Raw genomic sequence first — 25,405 nt, forward strand, 5'->3', positions numbered from 1 at the left:
TAGCAATTCGACGAATGAGGATCTCCTACTCTGAAGAATTAGTGAGATTTAGCAGCTTCAGAAATTCTCGTGTGCAGAATTAATTCCTCGCCTTTATACGGACAGCTCTACATATGTCTATCTCAAGAAGAATTAAAAGACTCTATGGGGTATTCATAGCTTTTTCTTATTATTATTTTCTTCTTGTCTTAGACTGTTGTCGCAGTCTGGCTGTATCGGCTATTTCTCGCTTCTTCCACAACTTAAGAGAGTGTATCATCGTTAGACTCGGTATTTCTGCTGACAGGGGAGCATTTGGACAGCCTGGAAGGCTTGCTCGTCAATGTAACACTGAGTCGTTCTTCGTGTACTTTCAATGCCTACATCACGTTGATGCCTTTCGGGAATACGAGTGGCGTTGTGAAGACGACGTGAGTGGCAGAAGTTTGGATGGAATTGAGATGAGGCTAATGCAGGGTAAATTCGGCCACCCGCCGCCATCCCACATTGTGACAAGTGCAGCGAATCAAAAGTCCCTCATTCAGATATAAGGCGTCCTACTAAATCCGCCAAATCCCCATCAGTCTCCGTCGCTCCTATTTTTGCCTCCAAAATGCTTGTGCTTCACCGGTGGTAGCCTACATCCTGTCAGCAGCTAGAGCGATGGCCGCTAGATGGCAGGTAGCGATGTCGCTTCGTCGATGGATTAAATTAAAAAGGCGGCTTGCACACCGGTGCCTGGATGGCGTGTAAAGCTCTGCATGGAGTGACGGTGATCGGCAAGAGTATAAATGTTGCATGAGATCCATTGTTGAGCTTCTCATCAGTCTCACATAGTCTGTCGCCAGCATATCACGGTCTCCTCCAAAGTCATATTCGTTGCCACCGCGATCATGTTTGCCAAATCTCTCGCTCTCGCTTCCATCGTTTCTACAACCCTTGCTGGTTCAATCCCTCACATCCAGTCAAGGTCCACGCTTCCTGATGTCACTATCAAGGCTCTCCCAGCGGGATGCGCTTCTTACCCAGGTTACAATGCGGATAGTCAGACTGCTGGACCTTGGAGTATGATTGTCTCGGATGCCGAGAACCCAGATCTATTGAGATTCGGCCCCAGCACTTCCTACTCGTTGTCAATCGGCTCACAGGGACCTGTCATGCGATGGGGATACGTAAGAAACATATGTGTGAACGCGCATAAGACTGGTGTATTAACATGTTGCTGTAGGTCAATCTCGGTTACCGCTTTGGAATTGCACGAAACGCATTCCAATGCATCGACAACAAACTCAACATCCTCGCCGACACCAAAGTCAATGCTGCCGGTGCGCCCGGAGACGCAAAGTGGACTCCTACCGCTCTGTCTCCATACCCGTACGACGCAGGTCTGATGTACTTGATCGACGGCGAGCAGCCAACCCTGTACGAGCACTACATCGGAGAAGAAAAGCAAGACGGCTGGTTCCTTGGAGGTTTCAACACATCTACTTGGGGCGTGAAGTGGTACGAGGCGGAATCCACGAGCTACTTTTACCCGTACTTCTACATGAGGTTGTTGCCAGAGGGCGAGGGTCTGCAGGTAAACGAGACGAGGATCTTCCTCAAGGTCCAGGTCTAAATTTAATACGTATCTCGTGATGTGGCTTGTCGATGTGCCACTGCTTGCAGCAACGTTTATTTAATTCGTTCTAGTTACAAGAGCATTTAGACTGGATACCTACAATACACACTCCTATTGCATGCTAGCGCATCTTGGCTGAATGCATCACACAATATAAGCTTCTCTCTTCTGCCAACCGGAAGGCCTTCAGCCAACCCGATCCTTGTACGACACCTATCCTTTCCCCGCAATCTTCACACAATACTCTCCCATCCCACACTGAAACATATCCAATCCTGGGTTTACCAACATATCGCAATCTATGCTGTGACCAGTTGTACCCAAAGTCATATTATAATTACCCCATTAGCCATGCTAAGCTCAATCAAAATGGAGCTCAGTTTGGAACAGGCACTATGCGAGTGAGGTCTGATTGGCAAACTGAAGACGCCGCATCAGCAACCCGGAAACATGATAATGTGAAAACGGATCACAAGGACGGGCTGTATATCACTTGTGCCTGATAGCTATTGTATTGCTTGCATATCATTTGCGCCCATTTCCACCATTGACAATAAGCCAGCAAATACATACATAAAACTCCAAATCGCTGATCAGATTGCTCGAGTTGAACTTCAACTCACCAGAAATCCTACATCCATCATGAGAACCACCACCCTATACTCCGCAGTAAATCTGCTCCTCCCTCTTACGTCCGCCCACTACGTCTTCAGCCGCCTAATCGTCAACAACACCATCTCCCATGACTTTCAATACGTCCGCGACGTCACTGGCAATGCCGGCACCCGCGACTCCATGTGGCTCAAAGCCTTCCCCATCTACGGCCCCGAAAACGCAAACGTCACATGTGGCCGCGGCGCTTTCCCCGTCTCCAACGGCGCGACCATCGAAACTGCTGTCGTGGCCGCTGGATCTGAAGTCGGCTTCATGGTCTCGCCGCCATTCTTCGAAGGTGACTTGATTCAGTATATTTACCACGAAGGGCCGGGGCAGATATTCCTGTCAAAGTTACCCGACGGTATTGAAAGTCTAAATGACTATGACGGGACCGGCGACTTTTTCAAGATCGGATACGCAGGACCCATTAGTGCGACGGCTTGGGAACTCAACGATAAACTATCCATGAATGCTACGATTCCAAAGACTACGCCGCCCGGGAAATATATAATGAGGATCGAGCAGTTCTTGCCGAGTAATTTGCGGGGACAGAGTCAGTGGTTTGTCAACTGCGCGCATATCGAGGTTGTTGGGGCTGGGGGGTGGGGGCACCAGGGCCGCTTGCGAGGTTTCCGAATGCGTACAAGGAGGACGAGCCGAGTATTTGGTTTCATGAGGCTGGAACGGAGGCGGGATATCCGACGGATGCGATGAAGTATGTTGAGCCGAAGCCGGCGGTGTGGCGGGGATGAGAAGTACATGTCCGTGGGAGATTCTTGTACATAGTTAAGTGGGAGTTTAGAAGTTGTCCTATATGCCTGCGAAGCAGTTCTTCATCCTGCTCTGGCACAGGTCTTGGCTGGTCAGTAAGTGGGGTTTTCTTTGTATAGATCTTATGAAACTTTGGTATCGTGCAAAAGTGGTACTACTGTAGACACTTCAAATGTCATACCGTTCTCACCTTCATCTTCCCCCTCCCAAGTCTCCAAGCCCAAGCGCCCACCACAACAACAATGACAAAGAAAGAAAATACCAGACTCCCACCAAACACAAGACTATGATACGTCCAAGCATCACCAGCATTGAGCTTGACCACCTGACACACAATCGCCCACGGCAGTACATACAAAACATTCGATGCGAGAGACTGGTACAAATACCACCTCGGTCGCGTCGAGACCAGAATGGCCGCAAGTTGCGTCGACACGCCGTACATGATGTAGCACCAGTCGATTGTGCGCCACATCCGAGCCGCGATTCGCGACACTTCGTCGGATCCGGACAAATATCTGGCGAAAGATCGCGCGCCAGCGAAGGAGAGGATGAGGCAGAGCGGGATTTCGATGATTAGGACGATGACGACGGAGTAAAGTGCCCATCGAGTGATGCCGAATAACTGACGCCCCGTGATGCGCGGCTTGGCGGGTTGAATATTGCCACGTAAGGCTGCGCGAAATTTGCCCCACGAATGGCCGACGAAAGTGAGCGTGGTAGCTTCTAAAGCTTGGACTGGTACCATGATCAAGCCCCATCGTATGGTCGTGAAGACGCCCCACGCAGTCGCGTAGTTGCTACCCAAACCGACGATACCATGGACAAGCCACAAGTAAAGCGCGTTGCGGATAGCAGATTCGCTGAAGAAGATCAGGCCGGGCTTGAACAGCGTCAATAGATCTGCCCATGAAGGCATAGACTTTTGGCTGGATGCATTGTCCTGGAATCTTGATTTGTGACTGAAGCTGGTCGTATAGATAAAATATGCCAGTCCAGCAAATGCCGAAGAGAGGTTGCAAGCCAGTGATATGCCAGCCTGCATATTGACCGTGGGTGTGACTCCACTGACATGGAACTTCGAGATGACAATGAGGTCGAGAATGATGTTGATTGCAAATTTGACGGAGCTGATCACAAGCGGAACATCTGGCTTGTCCAGGGCACGGGTGGATGTGTTGACAGCGTACTCCACTGCCGAGCTAAATGCGGAAAACGCGGAAAGGCGCACATATGTGATGCTTACATCCCTTACTTCGATAGGCACAAAGCCCTTTGCGAAGGTGGAAGCACCGGCGATGAGCGCAATGCTCATAATCAGACCAAGGATCGATTGGAATAAGATGAGTGTATGGGTAAGCTGCAGCCGTTCTCGGAGACCACGGTTGGACTTGTCTCCGATGATGAGATAGGATGCACGCGGCAGGCCTTCGTTCAACACCTCTGCGACAACTCCCACGTATGTCAGGACATCAGTCGTCACAACCATGGAAGAATCAATATTGGCGACCCAGAGCTTGGAGAGAGTGCCATAAAGTGCTGGCAGGACGAAAGCGCAGATATTGAAGAGGAGCGCACCAAAATAGCTATTACAGTGTTAGTGAGGCCGAAGCAGAGATAGGCTGTACCGCACTTACGTGTCGCGATGCCTCGAAGGCTTTAAATCAACCATGGCTTGTTCTTTGTTTGAGCTCTCGCTTTCAGCCCAGGCGAATCCATCCTCGGGCTCACGTGTAGGAGATTTAGAAGCTGCAGATACTGCGCGCAAAGTGCTGCCATCCTTAGAAGGTAGCATGGTGTACTGATAGCGACTGTGTCGTTGCGGCGAGGTGCGTAACGAAGCAGAAAACATCGCTCCTATGCAGAATAAGCGCTAGCAAATAATCATACCAGGCTCTTTCACGCTGCGGACATGCATTTTGATTCGAGCATGTTGAGGTGAAAGAGTGGGGGAACGTGAAGCGGCGGGGGTGGCGATTGACCCTGTTGTTGATGTAGGTTAGCGAACGTGCATAATGTGGAGGAAAAACATGCACGATTCAATATAGTTGCAGGTGCTTCCAGTCGTTCGTAAGTCACGACATGACAACCCAAGATAAGCGCATGCTGTTTCGCAAATAATGAATTGCAACCCTATATGCTTCTCGTTACAAGTTGCTTGAGGCACACAATCTTGTCATCTGCACTGCGCCCTTAAGCAGTACAAGACACGCTTTCATACGCTTTGACAGCAAGCTGATCAGACTGTTTATGACATTCAACAGGGATCGAGGCCTGATGATCCTGAGGACGCTGCTTGTCTTTCATTTTCACTGCTCCTAACCTAGCAAATCTTGTGACATGCAAAAAAGAAACAAAATATAAGATGGAATCCACATGAGCAAAACGAACCCGCGCTCCCACCTCAAGGTGTGGGAGCGCGCGTTGATCCCAAGGCGCGGACCAACTTACAGTTGTGGTCGGAAGGTTCACGCACTTGTACCAAACCTTTGAAGGTGTGCACCACCATAAGGAGGTGCACGTGTTTGGATAAGGAGATTGTGAATTATTCGATAGATAACGACGTTGAAAAAATGCGATACTTAATTCTGGTGATGTATTGGTGCTTGTGTGCGTTGCTATGCGCGTTTGTCGGCCGTGTTGTTGTGTTGTTTGGCTTCACCCTGAGTGCGGGAGCTCTTGGGATGGATTGAGTAGTCGCTGTCATTATCGATCTTAGGCAGCGTGAAGGATTTACACGTAGTCTGCTGAATATCAGTATGTGGTCAACAGTGTGAATGATGATGGTCCACTGTCGTGGTAAGTTTGTTAATGCCATCACAGCACTGCGCTGTCCACTTCGAAGTACAACCTCCGAGTGTTTCTGCGCTTAATGAAGGTTCAATGCTTCATATCAGCATCTAGATCTACATTCATAGGTGCAGATATGGGAAATAGCTATTCCACACAGAAACAGCAAAGCACGCAAATCACCGCCGAGACGTTATGGATCGCGCACTTCGACAGTACCTCCGACGACATCCGCGATCTACTAAGTAAAACCGGTACAGAAATATCCCGCGCGCAAATTCGCGTGGTAGAAGAAATACAGGATGCTTTGATCAAGCATAATGGTCAGATACCGGAGTCGCTCCAGTCTCAACTTCACGCTCGGCGCGACGTGCTTGTCGAAGCTGTATTCGAGCTAAGGACTTTATTCGGAACGTATCGTGATCTGGAAATGTACGCGAAGGAAGCTCGCGAGGAGGGTGCGTCGCCGCTGGGTACGCTGTCGATAGTGCTTAGAGATGACATGAAGGGAATGACTTGGTTCGAATGCCAGGAGCGATTGAGGGTTCTGATAGGGGCGCTGAAGGATACGGTGATCACTAATGGGTATGTAAACGAAAGAGATTAACATCGTGGTCTTTTACATGCCTTCCATAGTCATATAGATCCAATTGTAACACTGACATGTAATCCTGAATCGTGATCCCGAAGTGCTCGGTACGAGTAACACGACCATAATCACGCCATGAAGCAGACCTACGCACCCGCGTCCTTCTCTCCAATCTTCTTAAATAGCTCCGGATGATCGATCGCATACTGCACCCCAGCAGCCCAATGATACAACTTTGCCGCAACCACATACCCCTCCTTTGCAAACTCCTCCAGCCTATCAAACAGATCCGCCAACGGGATATTCACGCGCTGAATATCCTCGCCCTCATCAAGATGCTGTTCGGGCTCGGGATCGTTCTCTTTCAAATGGATCTCAACCATGCACAGCACCATGTTCGCGCTCGTCATGCCCGGATCCGCAGACACGGCTGGCGACGAAGACACGACTTTTCCCTGGTAACCCGTCTCTTCGTACAATTCGCGGACGGCGGCTTGTTCCGGCGTCTCGTTGGCGTCGATGAGTCCTGCTGGCCACTCAATGGTAAAAGCATTGACGGGCGGGCGGAACTGGATGACGATGATTGTGGACGGTGGTTTGGTGGGGTGGTAGATGATGTTCCCCATTGCGACGGCGTCGACGCCAGACTTGCCGGTCGTTTTGCGACTGGCAATTTCCCAGACTCTTTCTTTGCCTTTGGCGTCGATGTAGGTCGCTTTTTGGAGCTTGACCCATTTTGCTTCCGAGGAGGGGAGGTCCACCAGAGAGGTGACTTTGGGTTGTTGGGAGGCCATTGTGACTTTGTTGATGCGCTCTATCAGGGTTGATGTGGAGCGGCTTTGCGGATTGGAGAATGTTCTCAGTGATCTGGACTGTGCAAATGCTCGTCTAATGTTGAATGATAGCATTGACTGTACGAAGTCATGAAGCTGCGGGCGATGTCGGCTGTTACGAATGCCGATGACGTTCTCCGAACTGTGGCCGAGGGAAGGAACGCTGTTCGCGCGTAGTCGTGTAACACAACGCTTCTAATTTTGCAGGTAGTGCTATTCGTCCCCAGTCTCCACTCGGTATAATCCAGATACTGAATCGGGCTACTATACACACGGCAAGTTGCCATCTAGAGAATGTACTGCAGCCCTTTTGGGATTAGCGGCTCTTGCCATTCGGCAACGTCACCGGAAAAGCAATTGAAACATCAGATAAGGACGGATATCACTACAACAGTCTTCGCGAATTGTCTTGCATAACTTCATTTTTATTTACCTCTACTCTCGCTCTGATCCCGTCTTCATCTCCTGCGATTCCAGGGCCGTGTACCCGCCATGTTTTCATCCCGCGTTATTTCGCCATCAATAACCCGCCGTTTGAGCTCAAGATCATTCTCAACCACAACATCTCGGAATGCCGACTTCACACACGCTGTAATAGGCGGCGGCGTTGTAGGTCTAGCAATCGCACGCAAACTACAATCTCACAATGGCGCCTCCACAGTCCTAATCGAAAAGCACGGCTCCGTCGGCACAGAAACAAGCTCCAGGAACAGCGAAGTCATCCACGCAGGCCTCTACTACGGCGCCGACTCGCTCAAAACAAAACTATGTGTGAAGGGCAAGGAAATGCTGTATGATTTGTGTAAGAAAAACAATATCCCGCATCGCAACACGGGGAAATGGATCGTCGCGCAGGACGCCACGCAAATGGACGCTATCCAAAAAGTCCATGAATTTTCAAAGACGATTGGCGTACCAACACACTTCCTATCCAAGGACGAGGCGAAGCGAAGAGAACCAGATGTCCGCGCCGAAGCCGGCGTCCTCGAGTCCCCTTCGACAGGCATCGTCGACTCCCACAGCCTGATGCAACACCTCGAAGGCGCCTTCGAAAACAGCGGAGGAATCTGCGCCTTCCACAGCCCCGTCTCTTCCATCACCCCCATAAACTCCGGCCGGGGGGGATGGGAAATCACCACAACGTCGCCCGACAACCAAACCAGCACCATCACCGCCGAGACGTTGATCAACTCCGCGGGCCTGTACGCCGTGGATATTAACAACATGATCATGCCACCAGACCGACATAAAAAAGCATACTACGCAAAGGGCACGTACTTCTCATACAGCGCCAGTCGCCCCGCGCCTTCTACACTCATCTATCCCGCGCCCATACCCGGCCACGGCGGGCTCGGCACGCACCTCACGCTCGACCTATCCGGGCGCATACGCTTCGGTCCAGACGTCGAGTGGGTGGATAGTCCCTCCGACTACACGCCCAACATCGCCAACATGGCGGCTGCAATCGAGGACATCGCCGCCTATCTACCGGGCATCGATAGAGACGCGGTGCAATTGGATTATTGCGGGATACGGCCGAAGCTAGGGAAGAAGGCCGTTATGAGCGGGCAGGGGTTTCAGGATTTTTGGATTAGGAGGGAGGAGGGGTACGAGGGGTTGATTAATCTACTGGGGATTGAGAGTCCTGGGTTGACGAGTTGTTTGGCGATTGCGGAGGAGGTGGAGGGGTTGGTGTATGGGTGACGTTCTGGTATGTAGAAGTAGTTTCAAGTTTACCCGTGAGCATGTAGCGTTGAAGCATATGATTCTGCATCAAGAAATGTATCAGACACAATAGACACGTGCATCAAGAAGAAGCATATAGGTAGTAACGTGATATAATTCATCCCCTTAGGGACTACTAACATTAAGCAAAAACTACATATTTGCGTCGTTTGTATCCTTCACATGATTTCCTCCGATCCGCATATACATCCGTCCAGCCCAGCATATAGGGGCACAAGGATAGATAAAAGGAGTGTATCCAATCGTGATCGTAATCCCACCAGAACTCAATATATGTACAGGTAATGAAATATCGGGGACGTTTGTCCGCTCGAGAACGCCTGTATCCAATGCAAGACCAAATGAATGTGAATAAATGATGCGACGCCGTCACTGAGGACTTTTTGGTGAAGTAGATGGCTCTTTAAATCTCGAATAACAGTAGGAGAGGCGTTTACTTGCGGGGAGCCTTGCTAAGCCTCTTCCGCTTCTTGGAGTCAGTCGATGCGTTTCTGGAGTGATTCGATGATGCGGGCATCTGTGGCTGGCCGAGTGGTGCGGGGGAAGCGTCGCGCATCAGGCTGCTCTCCTGTGGTGCTTGCAACTCCATCTCGTGGCCCTCACCAGGCGCGGTCCTGATGTAGCTTTGGCGTGCGAGAGGACTGCGTCCGCTACGCTGGTTGGCGTCACGGTTGTTGTTGGCGTATGAGGCTTTTGGTGCTTCTAGGCCGCTGTTGTTGTACTCGGACGACAGAGGCGAGTTGTATGCTTGGTCATTGCGACGGCGGTGGCCGTCATCGCTGTTGTGGCGTGGCTGAGAAGGCCTCCTAGGACCCTTGGACTGGTAGACTGAATCATCAGAGAGCGAGTTGACGGACTCGGTATATGGCGATTTGCCAGAGCCGTTGCCGACTTCGTACGATGCTCCTTGTTGGCGTGCCTCCTCGAAGTAGGCTCCACCGGCGGGCTTTTGCTGCTGCTGGGTCTTGTGGTAAATACGAGCGTCTTCTGGGTCCATGAAACTCTCGACACGGCGGGGCATGTAGATGGAGTTGTTTGCAGAGGTGCCGGTAGAAGTGAAGGAGTCCATGGAAGAGCGGGGGTGTAGCGGGACGTTGGGAACGTTGGGGTTGCGTGGCATAGTGTTGGGTAGAGTAAGACCAGAGTCGTTGCCTTGCTGGTACCATCCGTTGGGCAGTCTCTCGGCGGCGGCGAAGCGACCCTCGACAGCGTCGGAGGGCTGGAGAGGAATGGGCGCGGGGCGGTGCTTTTGTGCTTCAGCAGCCTGCTTGAAGGTTTCGGGAACAACGTTAAGATCGTCTCCAGCAGCTTCGGCTTGCTCGATGGCCTGCTGAGGTGTCTTGGTGGTGTCGGCGGCTCCAGCATCGGCACGAGGTCCACCCCAGGTACGCTGACCAGCGGTGAAGATACCGTAAACCATGTAGACCCAGTTGAAGAAGGGGTTGACAACGAACATGAGGGGGGTACAACATGATCTTGTAGCGACCGAGCTTGGCACCAAAGTACAACATGAGAAGCCAGTTGAGCCCAAGAGAGATGGCGATGAAACCAACGGGGAGATTGGCGACCTTTTGAGAAGTGGTGATGAGCGAGATGACCAAGATGAAGAAGAGCAAAGCGGTGGTTCGGATGGTGTTCTGCATGAAGCGGACAATTAGGAGGATGGGGTAGCGCTTCCAGAGACGGATATCTGTCAACATGCAAACTTCGTTGGTGATAAAACCCAAGAACCATCGGCGACGCTGCTTCAGGAGAGATCCGTAGTCCTGTACGGCTTCGGTCTTGCAGAAAGCTCCGGTGTTCATGGTGATCTGGTAACGTTCCTTTGCGCCAATCATGAACAAGTGAGTCAGCCAACGGTCCTCGCCCAAATGGCACTTGCCGTAGTCGAAGAGGTCGTCACATTGCTCGGCTTTGTCGGCGAAGTAGTATTTGGCCATCTTGCGGAACGCAGAGAATCGCAACATGGTAAGCGCACCAGCTGCACAGCAGGTAACAGCACCGCAGCCAGATTCGACTAGACGCGCTCGAAAAGTTGACCGTGAACGTATTCCATATCCTGGAGGAGGGTAATGAGCGAGTTCTTCTCAGTTGTGGACGTAATGACACCAGTCTGCGCCAACATATTCTTCTTGCTGCCGGGCTTGAGTTCCATCTCGTACATGAAGTTCTGGATGCAGGTCTTGTCGAGAATACAGTCGGAGTCGATGAAGAGCACAAAGAGATTGTCGTTGCGCTTGATGTACTCGGTGTAGATCTTGTCGATGAGCTTGAAGGTTCTCTTCTGGCAGTGGCGCTTGCCACCGTGAGGGAAACGTGAGACGGTGATACGGCAGCTGCGGTAGATGACATCGATAGACTTGGGGTACGAGTCGAGGGTAAGCGGCACACCAAGCTTCTCGATGGTGTTCAGGTACAGCTCGTCCTCCTGGTCACCGTCGAATGAAAGGAAGATGTGGAGGCAGGATGGGGGATACTCGCAGTCGACCAGCGAGTCGCAGGTACGGAGGAGAATATCGGGAATCTCCTTGTAGCAGGGCATAACAATGACGACCTTTGGCGCTGAGGCCTCGTCGAGAACGGATTTGATCCTCCTGGAGCGTCCGACGGAGTGGGTGACTAGCTGGTAGACACAGAACAGCCATGGAATGGTGAGGAGACCAGCGAACGACCAGAAAGCGAACCATTGGAGGAAGTCAACCATGGCCTGGGGGAAGTATTGCACGACCTGCGCAGGCAATGGCAGAGTAACGACCATGATGGGCAAGAAAATGGCACTGGCGGTGTTAGACTAGGATGCAGCAAAAAAGCAGAGTGTGCTCACCGAAGACAGAAGAAGAGGATACCGAAGAAGATGGACAAAATGCGCACACTGATGGTCTCGGCCTTCTGGAAGACCTTGACAATGCAGTACAGGAAGGCAGCAACCCACAAGAACCACTCAAGGAGGGCTGCAAGCATGACAGTGCCGACGATGGAGACGTAGACAATCTGCAGAGGTCAGTCTGAGCACTTGGCACGGTGGAGCGATACACTCACGTCCTTGGTCGCCCACGGGGCATTGATGGGCGGAATGCTACCGTCTTTGGCAACTTCGCGGGCCATGAGGCCCACGATCTCGTTTACACCCATTTTGGAGTATCAAGTATGTTGTCGTCCAGGTCGTGAGGCGGGGGAGCGAGCGAAGGGAGAAGAGTCGGCAGGAGCGACTGTGGTCCGTATATTGTGGACAGTCGCAAAGCTGTTGTTTCGGAGTCGAAACGTGGACAGCGGGGCTTCCCGGCTATAAGGCAAGGCACGGTAATGGGGAGGCGTGCGCGGTATGAGGCAACGGAGCTCTCGAGTGCTGTCCCAAGATGGCGGACGCTGTGCGGGTGACACGACACACGCTTGCAGGCAGGCCTGTAGCACAGCGCTAGATAATCGACGTAGGTACCGGGCAGAGGCGAGCTGCTGAAGCCGAGTACGGGGAGCAAATGGCGGGCGTCGACGACGATAACGACGGTTTTCGCGGATCTAGTGCGGCCGAGTAGGGCAGGGTAAACGAGTGTAGGTGGTGGAAGAAAACGAAGGTACGGTGCTGTCCCAAAAACTCAGGTCATTAATTGCAGGAAATGCTTCCGCTGCCCAACGCAAGGGCCAGTCTGGGGAAGGATGGTGAAGACAAGACTTGACTTGACTGAGGCCGCAGGAAGAGACGGCGGAATAATTGTCTATTTCGCTGTGAGACCACTAACTGAAGGGCGAAGGCCGGGCGGTGCTGGGCTTTGAATGGACCACAAATGGCGGTCGTGCGACTTGGCGGTCAAAGGAAGGATGCGCCCACGGCACGATCGTCACAGGGGCAGCGCCGCCATTTTGGGGAGGCAGACCGCTCCACCTCTACCAAAGCGAGAGCCTAGCAAGGGCCTCCTTGTTTCATTCATTCCATCCCGGGCTAGCCCACAGCAGTTGGACGGTTATTTTGGGCGCCTCCATGCGCCGCCTGCCGTTGGATGTCTGAGAGTCTGTAGTCTCCGTGCTCAGTCTGTTTACGAATCCACTTTACCCATCTCTAGCGAACCGCGGGTATTTGTTTGCACGTTTGACAGTCTCGCCGAGCCTGCTGATCCGACATGGGATGCGGAGAAGATCACTTTTCAATCGACATGTCGCCTCCACCGGGTGGGCACGGAGTTATTCCTGGCTGTCTGCAGCATATATGCAGGCCGACGTGCGCATGGCATCATGAGGAGAACGAATCTCGCCTTTGGAGCCGCTTGTTCCTTTTGCGCCGCCAAGCGCCTTTCGCTGGACTCGCATGGTGGATGTCAGGGGCGTCGCACGACTCGCTGGTATACCGCTCGCATCAATATGACACTCGCTTTGCGCCTATGGTACCGCGCACGCGCTTCTGGCCATGACCATAGTGGCCCCTCCCGACTGCCTAGCTTCACCACCCGCCGGCTGTCATGGTAATTCCGCCCCCTTTCCTCACTCGTGCTGTGCCCGTCGCCCCGCCGCAGGCTGCCAGCGCTAGAAAAGCTCGACAAAATACGAGGTTCGCAGTGGAGACATCCGGGTGCAGCGAGCAGGCGCCCAACCAACTCCAGCCAAATCTGTTGGCCGTGCCGAGTGTCTCTGTTACACGCCTTGCTGAGCCGCACCTTATTATCTCACGGTTGCATTCCAACAATGTTGCACCACTGCTCTTTATTTATTCCAGAAGACGCCCGAGATAGCACTCACGACCCGTGCTGCGGCTCAGCTTGGCGCTTCTAATCGATAGTCTAGTCGGCAGCTCGGAAGTCAAGGCTTCTACACAGTGGTGATCTTCCGGTAACGAGATGAGATCCAAGACTGCGGCTGGCTGGCGACCATTGCGGATCCTTTTCCGATCAACACCACAGGGCTGCAATCGATAACAAATGTCATCTCATACTTGGACGACTACGCTTCAGCTGTGCGCTCGGCATCTGTTCGAACAACGCTTGCCGAAATCTTCTTAGCAAATGCGGCTTCCCCAAGCCACTTCCACAACCCCTGAACTACATACACACCGGCGGTGTTTACTGAACTTTGTATGCAAACAGACAAGCCTCGAATGCTCATCTCAACCGCTGGCTTTTGGCGAGGGAATCCTAAAAGACCACTTTTCCAAGGGCAAAATTTCTGCATAAAACAATACAAGGATTTCACCCCTGTCAACATGGCTTCCCACTTTCGCGACTGCGCGGGTCTGTGGCTGCTACTATTTGCTTGGCAGGATCGCTACACAGACTGCAGACGCTGAGACCTGAAAGCGATGGTTGTGGGCTGGCGATTGGTCGTGCCTTTGCCATTGAAAACTTGGCCGGGTTTCCACAGCTGTCACTGAAGCTTGAACGGCACCACGATGCTTTCAATGTTGTGTGACTGGTACAACGCACCATCTGAGAATGCCAGGTTATTTCAAGATGCACATCATCGCGTGCCACTGCTGGCTGCCCAGTGACAGTGCACATGCTGTCTTAGCTGTCCCGTCGCGATGGTTCGTGGTTTTTGTAGCCCTGCGGACATATGCAACGTCCCGGCCGCCTGGGGGGAAGCTCTGCGCGTTTTCCAAAGGGACTATTTAGACTTTTGCTTATCGTCAATCGTGTTCAACCGATATTGTGTGGTCTTCGTCCATGACCAGTTCTGGCAGCAACGCGATGTTTGCTAGGAACCCTGGAAATGTGTTTACCACCTCCTTACCCGCACCTCCCACCCGGCCCTTTCCGTGAACCTTGTGAATGATAAGAATGCTACATAAGCTTTGGACATGGACCAGCTGTAGTGGCGGTTCAAGGTAAATTGACCTCATATGACGCCCGAACAGGTCATGCCTGGGGAGCATGTCTTTCGCATCTGCGGTGATGCTGCGGGGTCGCAATGTCTGGACGTTATGCTGTGTCACGCTGGATACCCGGCTAGGTTTGCTAGGTTTCCAATGAAGATCCACACTGCAGCCATGCAATGAAGTCTGATGGTGGTGAGAGTGAGAGTGAAAGCAGAGGTGGCGGTTGAGCACCTCGGAGAGATGGTTCGCTTAGTACGAAGAACCATGGGAGCGTCCGCGGAATATGACGCGCCGATAGCCAAGTGCGTACCTGCAGCGCATTTCACAAACCTCAACTCACGACACCACCCCTCCCTTGCGCCCCCAACACTGCGCAAACAATCTGGCTCACTTGCGAGCTTGCCTCCACCGCGCTCGATCAAATGCACCCCGAAGCCGCGCCTGACATAATCCCGATATTCCATGTGCGCGTATCATAACCGATCTGCGCCATCACCCGCCGCCCCTCCACAGCTGCGGAACCACCTACTCCGCCATGGAGAGGCACCGGAAGCGTGCGTAGACACCTAAACAGCCGGGAACAATACTAACAGCGCACAGGAGAGCTTCGCGAGCTCAACCTCAAAGCATGGGACGGCGAGCAGGGTACGACGCCCAAAATGTCCCCGCAATAGCCTATACTGATAAACCGCAGATGTCTTCGCCGTGCAAGGCTCCCTCGACTCGTCCATGAAGAAGAACACGGCCTTCATCAAGCGCCTCCGAACCGCCGTAAACGCCGCCTCCCAAGCCCAGTTCATCCAGGAAATTCGCAGCCTGTCACTCCACAAATACCTCTCTGAGATCATCTCGGCCTGCTATGAGGGTCTGTGCAAGCTCAAGACTCCCGGCGAGATCGGCGCCGGCGTCGAGATAGTCAGCGCTCTTCACCAGCGTTTCGGCCCGACCGAGTTCACGGGATATATTGGCTGGTATATTGGACGAGGCCTGGCCACGCCTGACAAGTCTCACCTAAAGACATTGTCGCCTGAGGTGCGCGACCGAGAAGAGAAGGAACGTCTCGCCCGGCAGCGCGTGCTCTTGCGTGTAGCCACCGAGCTATGGCTTGTTGGAGTGCTGCGCAGCCTCGACGACGTTGCCAGACCTGAAGAGGCAGGCAAGGGCAAGGACACTGGGAAGCTTGTAGAAGGGCCTGCCAAGACCCGCGCTCGCGCTGAGAATGCCGATGCGGAGCCTTTTCCCCTAGAAGTGTTGAAGGACATGCTCGGACACGACCGTGAGCATGTCAATCTACCTCTGGTTGTTATTTTCGTCAAAGCTTTCGCTTGGGACATTCTGGGATCGAAGCCAGCCTCTGCCGAGGGCCGAAAGACCGTCCACGAGGATGGAACCACGACCACTGCAAAAAACGAAGAGAACTCGGCTTCGGAAAGCGATGAGCAGGTCAGCAAGGACCCCCCGATCATCTCATCTGAGCTGCAGCAGCGCTTCAAGAATGTCTTGCTGCGTTACTTCGAAGATGTCAAGGCCCACCTTTTGCGCGACCAGAAGCACATCCTCAGCCAGGGTCGCAAGAATGCCGAAGCCTACGTCAAGTCTGGTGAGGTGTTCGAAGATCGCCAGTCCAACTACGAGAAACAGATGAAAGCTCAAGAGCGTCTCATTGGCAACGGACAGGTCTTGGCAGATGCGCTGGGCGTGGAGATGCCTGATCTCAAAGAAAAGGATACTGCTGCCAACACGGGCGACGGCGCCATTGGGCTAGTCAAGACGGGCGAATACTTGCGTGGCCTAAGCGACGGTCCAGGCATCTGGGAAGATGAGGACGAACGCCGCTTCTACGAGAACTTGATCGATTTGAAGGATCGCGTTCCTATCGTCTTGCTTGAAGACGCAAAGAAGAAGAAACCAGATGGCGATGACTCAAGTAGGCAAGAAGACGGAAGCGAACGAAAAGGAGAAGGATGTAGCGGAGCCCTCTGCCGAAGTAAAGTCTGCCGAAGCCGACGACCAGTCCACCACTATTGCCAACAAATCCGTGGGTGCGCAAGTCGACGCGATTCTCGCCCGACTTCCCGAGCTCAACACCAAGGATGCAGTTGATCAGGCTGCCATGGACTTTGGCTTTCTCAACTCCAAGGCTTCTCGCAACCGCTTGATCAAGGCCGTCCAGGAGATTCCCAAAGGTCGCTCAGACTTGCTGCCAATCTACTCCAGACTGATTGCAACGCTGAGTAAATACATGCCAGACGTCTCCCAGGGTCTAGTATCGTACCTCGATGACGAATTCCGCAGTCTCCAGCGGCGCAAGTCGAAGGATTTCCTCGGCCAGGTCCGAACACAGAACGTGCGATATCTTGCAGAGCTGACCAAATTTGGCGTTGTGCCTGAGCATGTCATCTTCCATTGCCTCAAGGTCAGCTTAGACGACTTCTCCAGAATGAACATCGAGATCATCTGCAACCTGTTGGAGAACTGCGGTCGATACCTGCTTCGTAACCCGGAAACTTCGCCTCGCATGGCTTCTTTCTTGGAGACGCTACAGCGGAAGAAGAGTGCCCAGGTGCTCGGACAGCAGGAGCGTATGCTTATCGAAAACGCTGTCTACTACGTTAATCCTCCCGAGCGCGCCGCTATCGAGCAGAAAGAGCGAACGCCGATCGAGCTGTTCTTGCGCAAGATCATGTACCAGGATCTCACTCGCCGGACACTCGACAAGACTGTTAAGCAGATCCGCAAGATGCATTGGGAGGAGGATGACATTGTGAACCTTCTCCACAAGGTCTTCGCCAAGCCTGGCAAGATCAAGTACAGCAATATTCACTTGCTGGCCGTCATTCTTGGCACGATCCATCGGTATCACCAAGACTTCGGCATCTCAGTCATCGACGACCTTCTTGAGTCGATCACGTTCGGCTTGGAGCTCAATGACTTCAAGTTTAATCAACGTCGGATTGCCGAAGTCAAGTACCTAGGCGAGTTGTACATCTACCGTCTCGTGGACTCTCCTCTCGTCTTCGACACTTTGTACAAGCTGCTCAATTATGGCTGGGAGGGCGGCTATGCCCGTCCAGGTCTTTATAATCCATTGGACCAATCAGACGACTACTTCCGCATTCGACTGGTCTGCAATCTGCTCGAGAGCTGCGGCATGTACTACGACAAGGGTGCGGCGAAGAAGAAGCTTGACTTTTTCTTGACTTACTTCCAATACTACGTCTGCACCAAGGACGCTCTGCCGATGGATGTCGAATTCATTGTGCAGGATGCGTACAACCTCACTCGACCACAATGGAAGCTGATCACCAATCTGGAGGAGGCATCCCAAGCATTTGGTGAGGCTGTCAAGCAAAACTACCAGACTGCTGCGGCCGATAAGCCAGTCGAGCCGGAGGACGAGGATGCGTCTGCATCGGATGACGAGCTTGACGGTCCTGAGGACGAAGATGTGGTGATGCCAGACGGTGAGGGAGACGACTCGTCCAGCGACTCCGAAGAGGTCTTTATCTTTCCTTTCCATAATTGCAATCGCAATACTGACATGTTGAACAGGAATCTGATGATGATGAACCAAAGCAGGCTCTGTCTGACGACGAAGAGGAGCAAATCATCGTCACACGTCCTGAGGATGAGCGCGACCCCGAGGCTGACGCTGAGTTCGACCGTGAGCTTGCCAAGCTCATGTCTGAGAGTGCAGAGTCGCGAAAGTTCGAGCGCAAGCCTGTCTTCGACGTGCCACTCCCAATGCGCCGTGCTAGGGAAGCCACCGTCAATGCCGAAGATAGCGGCAACGAAGCACCTGTGGCCCCTGTCATGCCATCTAACACAGTCAAGTTCTCGCTGCTCAGCAAGCGCGGAAACAAGACGCAGACGCGTTCCATCGATTTACCATCAGATTCGACATTCGCTGTCGCCATGCGCAACAAGCAGCAAGCCGACAAGGAAGAACAGCAGCGCATCAAGAGCCTCGTCTTGAACTACAACGAAGCTCGCGATGACGGCGAAGAGCCTGGTAATTCACCATTTCATTACACCCTTCAACCTAACGCAAATCGAAAGCATACTGAGACATCAAAAGGTCTGGACAAAACTCCAAATCCCTACGCGCAACCGCGCCTCGATAAGGCTGGGCATAACCGCAGCAACCAGCGTGCTCGCAAGCTACAACTCTCAGACGTCAACTGGTATGCCGACTCTCGTTCCTCTCCTTTGCCGAGTCGATCTGGATCTGCGGTGCTACTATCACGACGGGCCAACGCCGCTTCAAAACCGGCGGCAGTGTCGAAGTGAAACCAAGCGCACTGATCCATGACGTCTCGAGCTCATCAAGTCACTATGAAATATCTGCGCTCGACTTACAGCGCCTGTAATCACTCGGCTAACCACGAGGCCCGCATTGGGCGACTGACGACAGGACGTGATCATCGATACTTGATGCTACCGCTAGCATCTACAACGAACATCCATTGAGCCTTGACATTGGCGAGCATTGTCTCAGGACGAAGACACCTCATCAAGGTAGGTATCCATCAGAGGAGCGAAACTCCTCCAGGTTACTGCCTCTGTTCAACAAGAGGCATGACTATCAGCTCCTCATCCATGAATGACAAGCGCTACATGTGGCCAGTCCGCACAGTCTTCACGGTGAGTATCGCATACGCCAGACAACCCTTCGGACATCCGAGTTCGCAACAGAAGAGTTGGAGAGAGAGAGACGATGCCCACGCGGATGACGACGGAGACGCACTAGCGGTGGAAGGCGAATGGATGACACGCATGGTATATCTACTTCGAACTACGAATTACACAAATTGATCTCTGTCATCACATGTAATAAACCCCTGTCTTTACCGCCTTTACCTACATGCCGTGCAATCTGTGTGTTGTGCCGTCAAGCTGTACGATTCCTAGAGGTCTCCAGCGTTACGGGAAGCAGTGTAAAACTTTACTATAATCGACACTCCGAAAGCTGATTGCGGGATTAGGAAGGTACCAAGGATCCTTCTTTGTATCAAGGCTCCTTTTTGGCGAAAGGCGGAGGAAACAGGGGAAAGGGGAAGGAACAGGGGGAAAGGGGAAAAAAATTGGTGAAAAGTGAATATGCCCCATTTCTCTAGATTTCTACATGTCTACAACTCCACACCCTCGGCATGTTGCTTGCCCTTCTTATCACACACCTTGTGGAAATCCTCATGCGCCTTGGCTCCCTCGCCGATGAATTCTTTAAACTCTTCAAACGGACAACTCGCCCCCGGCCCACTCTGACACTGCGGAATTGGCCGCGGCGCCGTATTCGCAATGAACCGCACATACTCGCCCGCCTCCGCGTCTCCCCGCTCGCAGCTCATCTTCTCCATGCCCACGTGCCCGAGGAACGGGATGAGGTCGGACATGCGCCACGCGCGCGTCCAGTTGATGTGGTCAGTGGGAAACTCCTCCGTCGCGCTGGAGGAGGAGTTGAATAGTCCGAGCGCGGTGGCAACAAAAGGCGGGACTTCGCGGTGCGTGAAGGACAGGAAGAAGCGCTGGGGATCGGGCCAAGATCCACCGGGCGTCGAGTGCGTATCTATATGTGCGAAGAGCTCGGCTTGGGTTTGCAGCCAGGGGAAGCCGAGGTAGGGGGATAGAGGGTTGAGGGGGCCGACCATGTAGGCATATTTCAGGTCCCAGTGGTATTCGTACGCCATCCATTCCGCGTCGGTGAAGACGGCGCAGATGGGGCTGCGGGCACCGAGGATGGCGGATTCGTAGCCGCAGAGGGATTGGAGGCCGACGACGTCCTTGGGGGTGAGTTTGAAGGGGGACCAGCGCGCGAGGCGGGCGGATGTGCTGGAGCCGTAGACATCGATGAACTTGTGTTGTTCTTTTGTGCCGGGCTTCTTGTTAAAGTTGTCGCAGCTTTTGTGCGGGATCAGGCTTTCCATGCTGCCGTTTTTGTTCTCGGTCACCCGCACGACCTCGATTTCTTGGTCCTGGGGAAACGCTTTTGTGAAGTTTGTTGCTGTGTCGTATGTCCTGCTCTTCTTGTCTGCGAGGATGCGCGTCGTGTTGGGCACGAGCTCCGGGTAGCGTTCGAGGAGGTGTTTGCCAACCTTTTCAGCATCGCGGGCGCCGGAGGGTGTGAGTTCTTCGAGCCGGTCTTCGAGGATGGGCGATTGCCATTTGGTCAGAAACGAGAGCGGGCCGGACCAGCCTTGGCGATGCTTCTCGAGTTTGAAAAGGAAGGGCTTGATATATTCTTCATATTCATCGTCGTTCTAAGAGTGTTAGTATAACGGATGTACGCGGAGAGTAGAGTGAGATGTACTGCGTAGATAGCGCCATGTCGAATGATGTATGATGCGGCGGTAACATTGCACCCCGCTGGCGGTTTGTGCTTCAGACCAAACCCTACGGCATCAAAGTAGGGTGACGTTCCTGGAAGATGCAGCAGTGGATCGAACTTATATCCCTGCGAATGGTCCTCGGCATGAATTGGTGCTTGCTGCGACGAGAAGAACGAAGGCAAGGCAAGAGCTGGCGTCGCCAGCAACAACGCGATTAACATTCTTCTGGATGATTGAGATTGAACTGAGGACGGTCAAACTACCGCTCGCAATTGAAGTTCAAAAAAAGTGCGCGCCAAATGATTTTGTTGCCTCAGGTACGTGACGTCAGGGTAGGACAGGGATCCGCTGCAAGGTACCGCTAGTGATCTAGATCGCTATCGGATACCAGATCGATGTCTATTCGAGTCATTCATGGGAATTGTGTCGCTGCATTGGATACCAGTGGGCTGGCAGAGTTTGAAGGATGTATTGCCATGCGCCTTGGCTATTGGCTGTTCTCAGCATGGGATGATACAGCTCCCGAAATGTCCAACGACTCCAAAAGTGTCATGATGACGAACTTTGAGTGTTGAGATTGATTTGATTCAGCGAAATAATAGCTCGTGTGATGGATACTTCATCGCCCAGCCTTTTCGTCATCAATCTGCCTCCTCAGATCTGCCAACACTTCCTGCCTACTCGACAAATGGCTCTGCAGGCCATCAACCTGCTCCTTGACAATGTCAATATCCTCCCTGATCCCACCCAGCCCCTTGACCGCCCCTCCCTCGTCGTTGTCCAGATCGCGTAATGTGTTGCGCTTGTAGTCCAGCAGCATCTCCAGCTCGCGCTTGACCAGCGCAGGCTTGCTGTCTTTGCTGCGCCCGTGCCGCCTGTTCTCCGCCTCCTTCTCCACATCCGAGATCTTCGTCTCCAGCTCGCGCAATTGCTTCTTCAGCCGCACTTCCTCCCAGTCTTCTGTTGTGCGGCCGCCGAAATCCGTTCCCTTGGCGCGCGCACCGTAGTTGGCTGCGCGGTCACCAACACCCAGGCGCGTGAGGTATGCATCGCCGAACTTTGCTTTGCGGCCCGTTGTCGTGTCGTCGTTGGACGATGCCACCCACCGTGAAGAGCCGGCGCGCTCAACGTCGTAGTCTATGTGTGCTTTCTCAAAGGACGCGCGGAGGGAGGGCGGGACGCTGCGGGGGACGCGGTACCCTTCGCTTCGCTGGTTGAGGATGTGTAGGAATGCGAGACATGCGTCTTTCCCGACGCTTTCGCGTGCTTTGGGGTTTACTAGATTCCAGGCGAACCTAACGTCGGAGTCTGGGACGTTGTCGAGGCTCTCGAATAGCCCGGAGAGGGCTTCGAAGTCGATGTTGCCGTGTGAGTCGCGGTTTGCCGTGTATATTTCCTCGTACTTTGACTTGTCTGAAGGTGACATGTACCAGTCAAAGCCATCGCGGAGGCCGGGTGTATCGTCGTCATCTTCGACGGTCTCAAAGGCGGTTTGTGAGCCGGAGAGGGCGCGGGTTGCTTGGACGAGATGGGCTTTGGACTCGGGGACGAGCCAATCTGGGAGTGTCTTTGGGACGTCTACTGATATCTAGTATCACGTGTTAGTTCACCAAGCCTCCGTATGTGAATGGTAGCCATGTCAGCTGGACATAACTCACCCCATTAATCAAATCGAAGATCAACCGCATAGCCACGCAAAACTCCTCAAAGTCCAGCTTGCCGTCATTGTCGACATCTGCCAAGTCCCACACGCGCTCGAGCTGGTCGTCCCTTAGGTGTGAGTTCTTGAGCACGGGAGCTGCTTGGGCGCCGTCGAGGTGCGTGCCGCCTTGCGACAGCGAACTGAAAATCTCCCAGTACTTTTCGATTTCGTCCTGCTCGATCCGATGGGGCGCCATTGTGTAGTGTGAGGGTGAAGGAGTCCAGGGCGCACGTTGGGTGTGGAGGATTACGTAGGGCGTGTTTGGGCGTGGATTGGAGCTGTTGCCGCATGTCGGGGATGGCGGAGCTTACGAGTCAGGGTCTGTAGCTTGGTCGTGACCGGCATGTCTTCATCACCACGACACCAAAGTGATCAAGTTGATGTAACATATCATTGCCACTCCACTCTCGTTCACTTGCTCACCAACATCGTTCGATTTTCATAACCCGATCGATGCACGTCGAACCAATACAGGCAACATGCTACACCTCACTACTTGGCCAATCTGACATCATCTTGCGATGAAGAGAGAAAAGAGAGCATGCCGTGTACCATAGATCAGGTGAAGCGGCAGGACGCAATCTTTGCAATCTGTCAGTTGCATACAAACGCCCCATATCGCCCATCACGAGTTCCATTATCGCACATCGTCACGAAAAATCATTACGATACTGTGATGTGTACACACTCGGCAATTTCTTCGCTACAGCATGGTTTGTACGAATGTGAGTGGTACAGGAATTCGTACTGGCTCGAAAAATAAAACTCTTCATGGGTCCAGAAGGGAGTCTTGCATATCGAACGTTCGCATCTGTGCTGCAAATACTTGAAGACTATGAACAACTTCTGCAAAGAACCACGGTCAAGCATTGCCTCCGGAGTGGCACCAATCCTAGGTTCCGATTTGAACTCGATTACTTTCGGCACTTTAAAATGGTCTTCGAGTTATTTCAAGTGCGAGAGGCAAGACCAGAAAATGCATACTATCCTTCGGAAGCTGCGTTTTGGGCAAGAGATAAATGGTGTCCTGGCTTGGGACTTCGCTCACATCCTGTCTTGAGGACATCTCTGTACCGATGGTGTAGGGTACTAGTCAATAGAGACTGCGCTGATGAGCGAGACAAGGTCTATGCCGCTTTGGGACTTCCGGAAAGCTATCTGGACATTGCACCCAATTACAATTTGAGTTTGCTGAAGTGCGCCAGGATCTTGCGAATAAAAGCTTGCTGGCCGGGGACTTTGCCGTTCTTCATGATGCAGATGTCTCTAGTCTCAGCTCCTCTTAAAGCTCTTATCCATCATTCGTTCCGTCACTACTCAAAGGGTCTCAGCAACATCGGCCCTACCCCTTGGTGGCTTTGAAACTCCGCGGTATCGTGCTGGGATTGCACGAAAGTAGTTTGTAAAGTCATCGATCCTCGGATTGGTGTCTATACAGGGTGGATACTGTAGGCCACATCGACGACTTTGTCGACGCCCTTGATAGTTTGACTACAAGCCGGACATCTGTTTTCAATCCAGGGCTCTCGCACGCTTTCCAACGCAATATGTATACACGAGATCTCATGCCCAATACAGCCGGCTCCCATTGCTCAGAGGAAGAGTTCAAACTTGCTTTTTGCCGAACCATCAACCTGAACTTTATGGCAGCTCGAGCGGACGTTCAATATTACGGAAGAGGTCTCGATTTTCGTTTTCTAGAGCTGCCATACGGAGAAAACATAACCCGCAGTTTCCAACAGCGTGTGTTCTTCTTGACGAGCTCAGGTTACATGGGTACAGGACCGTAGTGGATGAGAGAACATGACGAAGTGGTTATTTTCGACGGCGCCGAAACGCCGTTCCTCCTGAGAAGCGCGGGCGAAGACACTTGGAAACTCGTAGGAGACTGCTATCCCGACGGTTGGATGGATGGAGAGTATAATGGACATCAGTTCGAGCCTCGCTTTGGGAGCGCGGGAGTTGATAGAAGCCAGAAATCCGGCTCGCCACCTCAAGAATCTGGCCAAGGAACGGGAACGCTCAAGAGCGAGGGCTTTAACCTGATATGATACCCTGGAACGCTCGTGGCTGCTGCAGAAATACATGGATCGGTTTTTACGACCAGTAGCACGCATACAGCGCAGATGCAGCAAGAGCTGCGTTCAATGATGATGGAAAGAGTCTGCACAGATGATAAAAAGCAGCTCTACAGCAATTGTAGTCATTGGACTGCTATATCTGTCAATCCTCCTCGCTCCATCGACCAGTAACCTGAAAATTGTCGCTCACCCCATCCCAACACTGCCGCACTCAAGGTGAATGCCAATAGATACAACACACCACGACAACCAACAAACACCCATAACAACGCACACAGCACCGCCCCCTCACCAAAACACAAATCACATTTCAACGACCTCATTGTATACCGCCTAATCAAAGATCCTTTCACCCTAGAGCGTGGACCTTCTGACCCCAACTGTATGTTGAGTCCGCGACGTGGTACAAGTGCGCAGATTTCGGGCCCGGGGTTTGCGCACTTGGGAATCGTTCCCTCCACCAGCCCCCACCTGGAATAAGGGGCCCCTTCTTCAGGGTGGGGGCGCGCG

At 52.8% G+C, this 25,405-nt stretch overlaps 11 protein-coding genes across 11 annotated transcripts; 7 read left to right on the forward strand and 4 right to left on the reverse strand.

Moving 5' to 3' along the window:
• Positions 1-872: 872 nt before the first annotated feature.
• SNOG_05918 (hypothetical protein) lies at positions 873-1,597 on the forward strand (the record flags this gene model as incomplete). Its single annotated transcript, XM_001796260.1, has 2 exons — positions 873-1,151; positions 1,208-1,597. 2 exons carry the CDS (start codon positions 873-875, stop codon positions 1,595-1,597), a joined length of 669 nt encoding a protein of 222 aa, XP_001796312.1.
• A 645-nt stretch (positions 1,598-2,242) lies between these two features.
• Positions 2,243-2,796, forward strand: SNOG_05919 (hypothetical protein; the record flags this gene model as incomplete). The annotated part of the gene is made up of 2 exons (XM_001796261.1): positions 2,243-2,687; positions 2,783-2,796. 2 exons carry the CDS (start codon positions 2,243-2,245, stop codon positions 2,794-2,796), a joined length of 459 nt encoding a protein of 152 aa, XP_001796313.1.
• Positions 2,797-3,203: 407 nt separating this feature from the next.
• SNOG_05920 (hypothetical protein) lies at positions 3,204-4,823 on the reverse strand (the record flags this gene model as incomplete). Its single annotated transcript, XM_001796262.1, has 2 exons — positions 3,204-4,614; positions 4,666-4,823. 2 exons carry the CDS (start codon positions 4,821-4,823, stop codon positions 3,204-3,206), a joined length of 1,569 nt encoding a protein of 522 aa, XP_001796314.1.
• Positions 4,824-6,553: 1,730 nt separating this feature from the next.
• On the reverse strand, positions 6,554-7,201 carry SNOG_05921 (hypothetical protein; the record flags this gene model as incomplete). Its single annotated transcript, XM_001796263.1, has 1 exon — positions 6,554-7,201. The coding sequence occupies one exon, from the start codon at positions 7,199-7,201 to the stop codon at positions 6,554-6,556; it is 648 nt and encodes a 215-aa protein (XP_001796315.1).
• A 481-nt stretch (positions 7,202-7,682) lies between these two features.
• Positions 7,683-9,109, forward strand: SNOG_05922 (hypothetical protein). The gene has a single exon (XM_001796264.1). The coding sequence runs from the start codon at positions 7,733-7,735 to the stop codon at positions 8,942-8,944; it is 1,212 nt and encodes a 403-aa protein (XP_001796316.1). The 5' UTR covers positions 7,683-7,732; the 3' UTR covers positions 8,945-9,109.
• Positions 9,110-9,419: 310 nt separating this feature from the next.
• On the reverse strand, positions 9,420-12,118 carry SNOG_05925 (hypothetical protein; the record flags this gene model as incomplete). The annotated part of the gene is made up of 5 exons (XM_001796265.1): positions 9,420-10,376; positions 10,441-11,003; positions 11,027-11,777; positions 11,858-11,977; positions 12,026-12,118. The coding sequence occupies 5 exons, from the start codon at positions 12,116-12,118 to the stop codon at positions 9,420-9,422; spliced, it is 2,484 nt and encodes an 827-aa protein (XP_001796317.1).
• Positions 12,119-12,342: 224 nt separating this feature from the next.
• On the forward strand, positions 12,343-12,519 carry SNOG_05926 (hypothetical protein; the record flags this gene model as incomplete). Its single annotated transcript, XM_001796266.1, has 2 exons — positions 12,343-12,360; positions 12,406-12,519. The coding sequence occupies 2 exons, from the start codon at positions 12,343-12,345 to the stop codon at positions 12,517-12,519; spliced, it is 132 nt and encodes a 43-aa protein (XP_001796318.1).
• Positions 12,520-14,174: 1,655 nt separating this feature from the next.
• On the forward strand, positions 14,175-14,380 carry SNOG_05927 (hypothetical protein; the record flags this gene model as incomplete). Its single annotated transcript, XM_001796267.1, has 2 exons — positions 14,175-14,202; positions 14,232-14,380. 2 exons carry the CDS (start codon positions 14,175-14,177, stop codon positions 14,378-14,380), a joined length of 177 nt encoding a protein of 58 aa, XP_001796319.1.
• Positions 14,381-15,321: 941 nt separating this feature from the next.
• Positions 15,322-19,076, forward strand: SNOG_05928 (hypothetical protein; the record flags this gene model as incomplete). Its single annotated transcript, XM_001796268.1, is given in 5 exon segments — positions 15,322-15,340; positions 15,387-15,431; positions 15,481-16,713; positions 16,733-18,285; positions 18,339-19,076. 5 exon segments carry the CDS (start codon positions 15,322-15,324, stop codon positions 19,074-19,076), a joined length of 3,588 nt encoding a protein of 1,195 aa, XP_001796320.1.
• An 839-nt stretch (positions 19,077-19,915) lies between these two features.
• SNOG_05930 (hypothetical protein) lies at positions 19,916-23,010 on the reverse strand (the record flags this gene model as incomplete). The annotated part of the gene is made up of 4 exons (XM_001796269.1): positions 19,916-21,043; positions 21,272-21,371; positions 21,739-22,690; positions 22,728-23,010. The coding sequence occupies 4 exons, from the start codon at positions 23,008-23,010 to the stop codon at positions 19,916-19,918; spliced, it is 2,463 nt and encodes an 820-aa protein (XP_001796321.1).
• Positions 23,011-23,524: 514 nt separating this feature from the next.
• On the forward strand, positions 23,525-23,874 carry SNOG_05931 (hypothetical protein; the record flags this gene model as incomplete). The annotated part of the gene is made up of 2 exons (XM_001796270.1): positions 23,525-23,539; positions 23,647-23,874. The coding sequence occupies 2 exons, from the start codon at positions 23,525-23,527 to the stop codon at positions 23,872-23,874; spliced, it is 243 nt and encodes an 80-aa protein (XP_001796322.1).
• Positions 23,875-25,405: the final 1,531 nt, after the last annotated feature.

Source organism: Parastagonospora nodorum (genome assembly GCF_000146915.1).
Source record: "Parastagonospora nodorum SN15 chromosome Unknown scaffold_8, whole genome shotgun sequence".
Taxonomy (NCBI): domain Eukaryota; kingdom Fungi; phylum Ascomycota; class Dothideomycetes; order Pleosporales; family Phaeosphaeriaceae; genus Parastagonospora; species Parastagonospora nodorum.

What these genes read in the sequence shown, in the direction of transcription:
- SNOG_05922 (XM_001796264.1), top strand. Translation starts at nt 7,733, where the DNA reads ATGTTTTCATCCCGCGTTATTTCGCCATCAATAACCCGCCGTTTGAGC.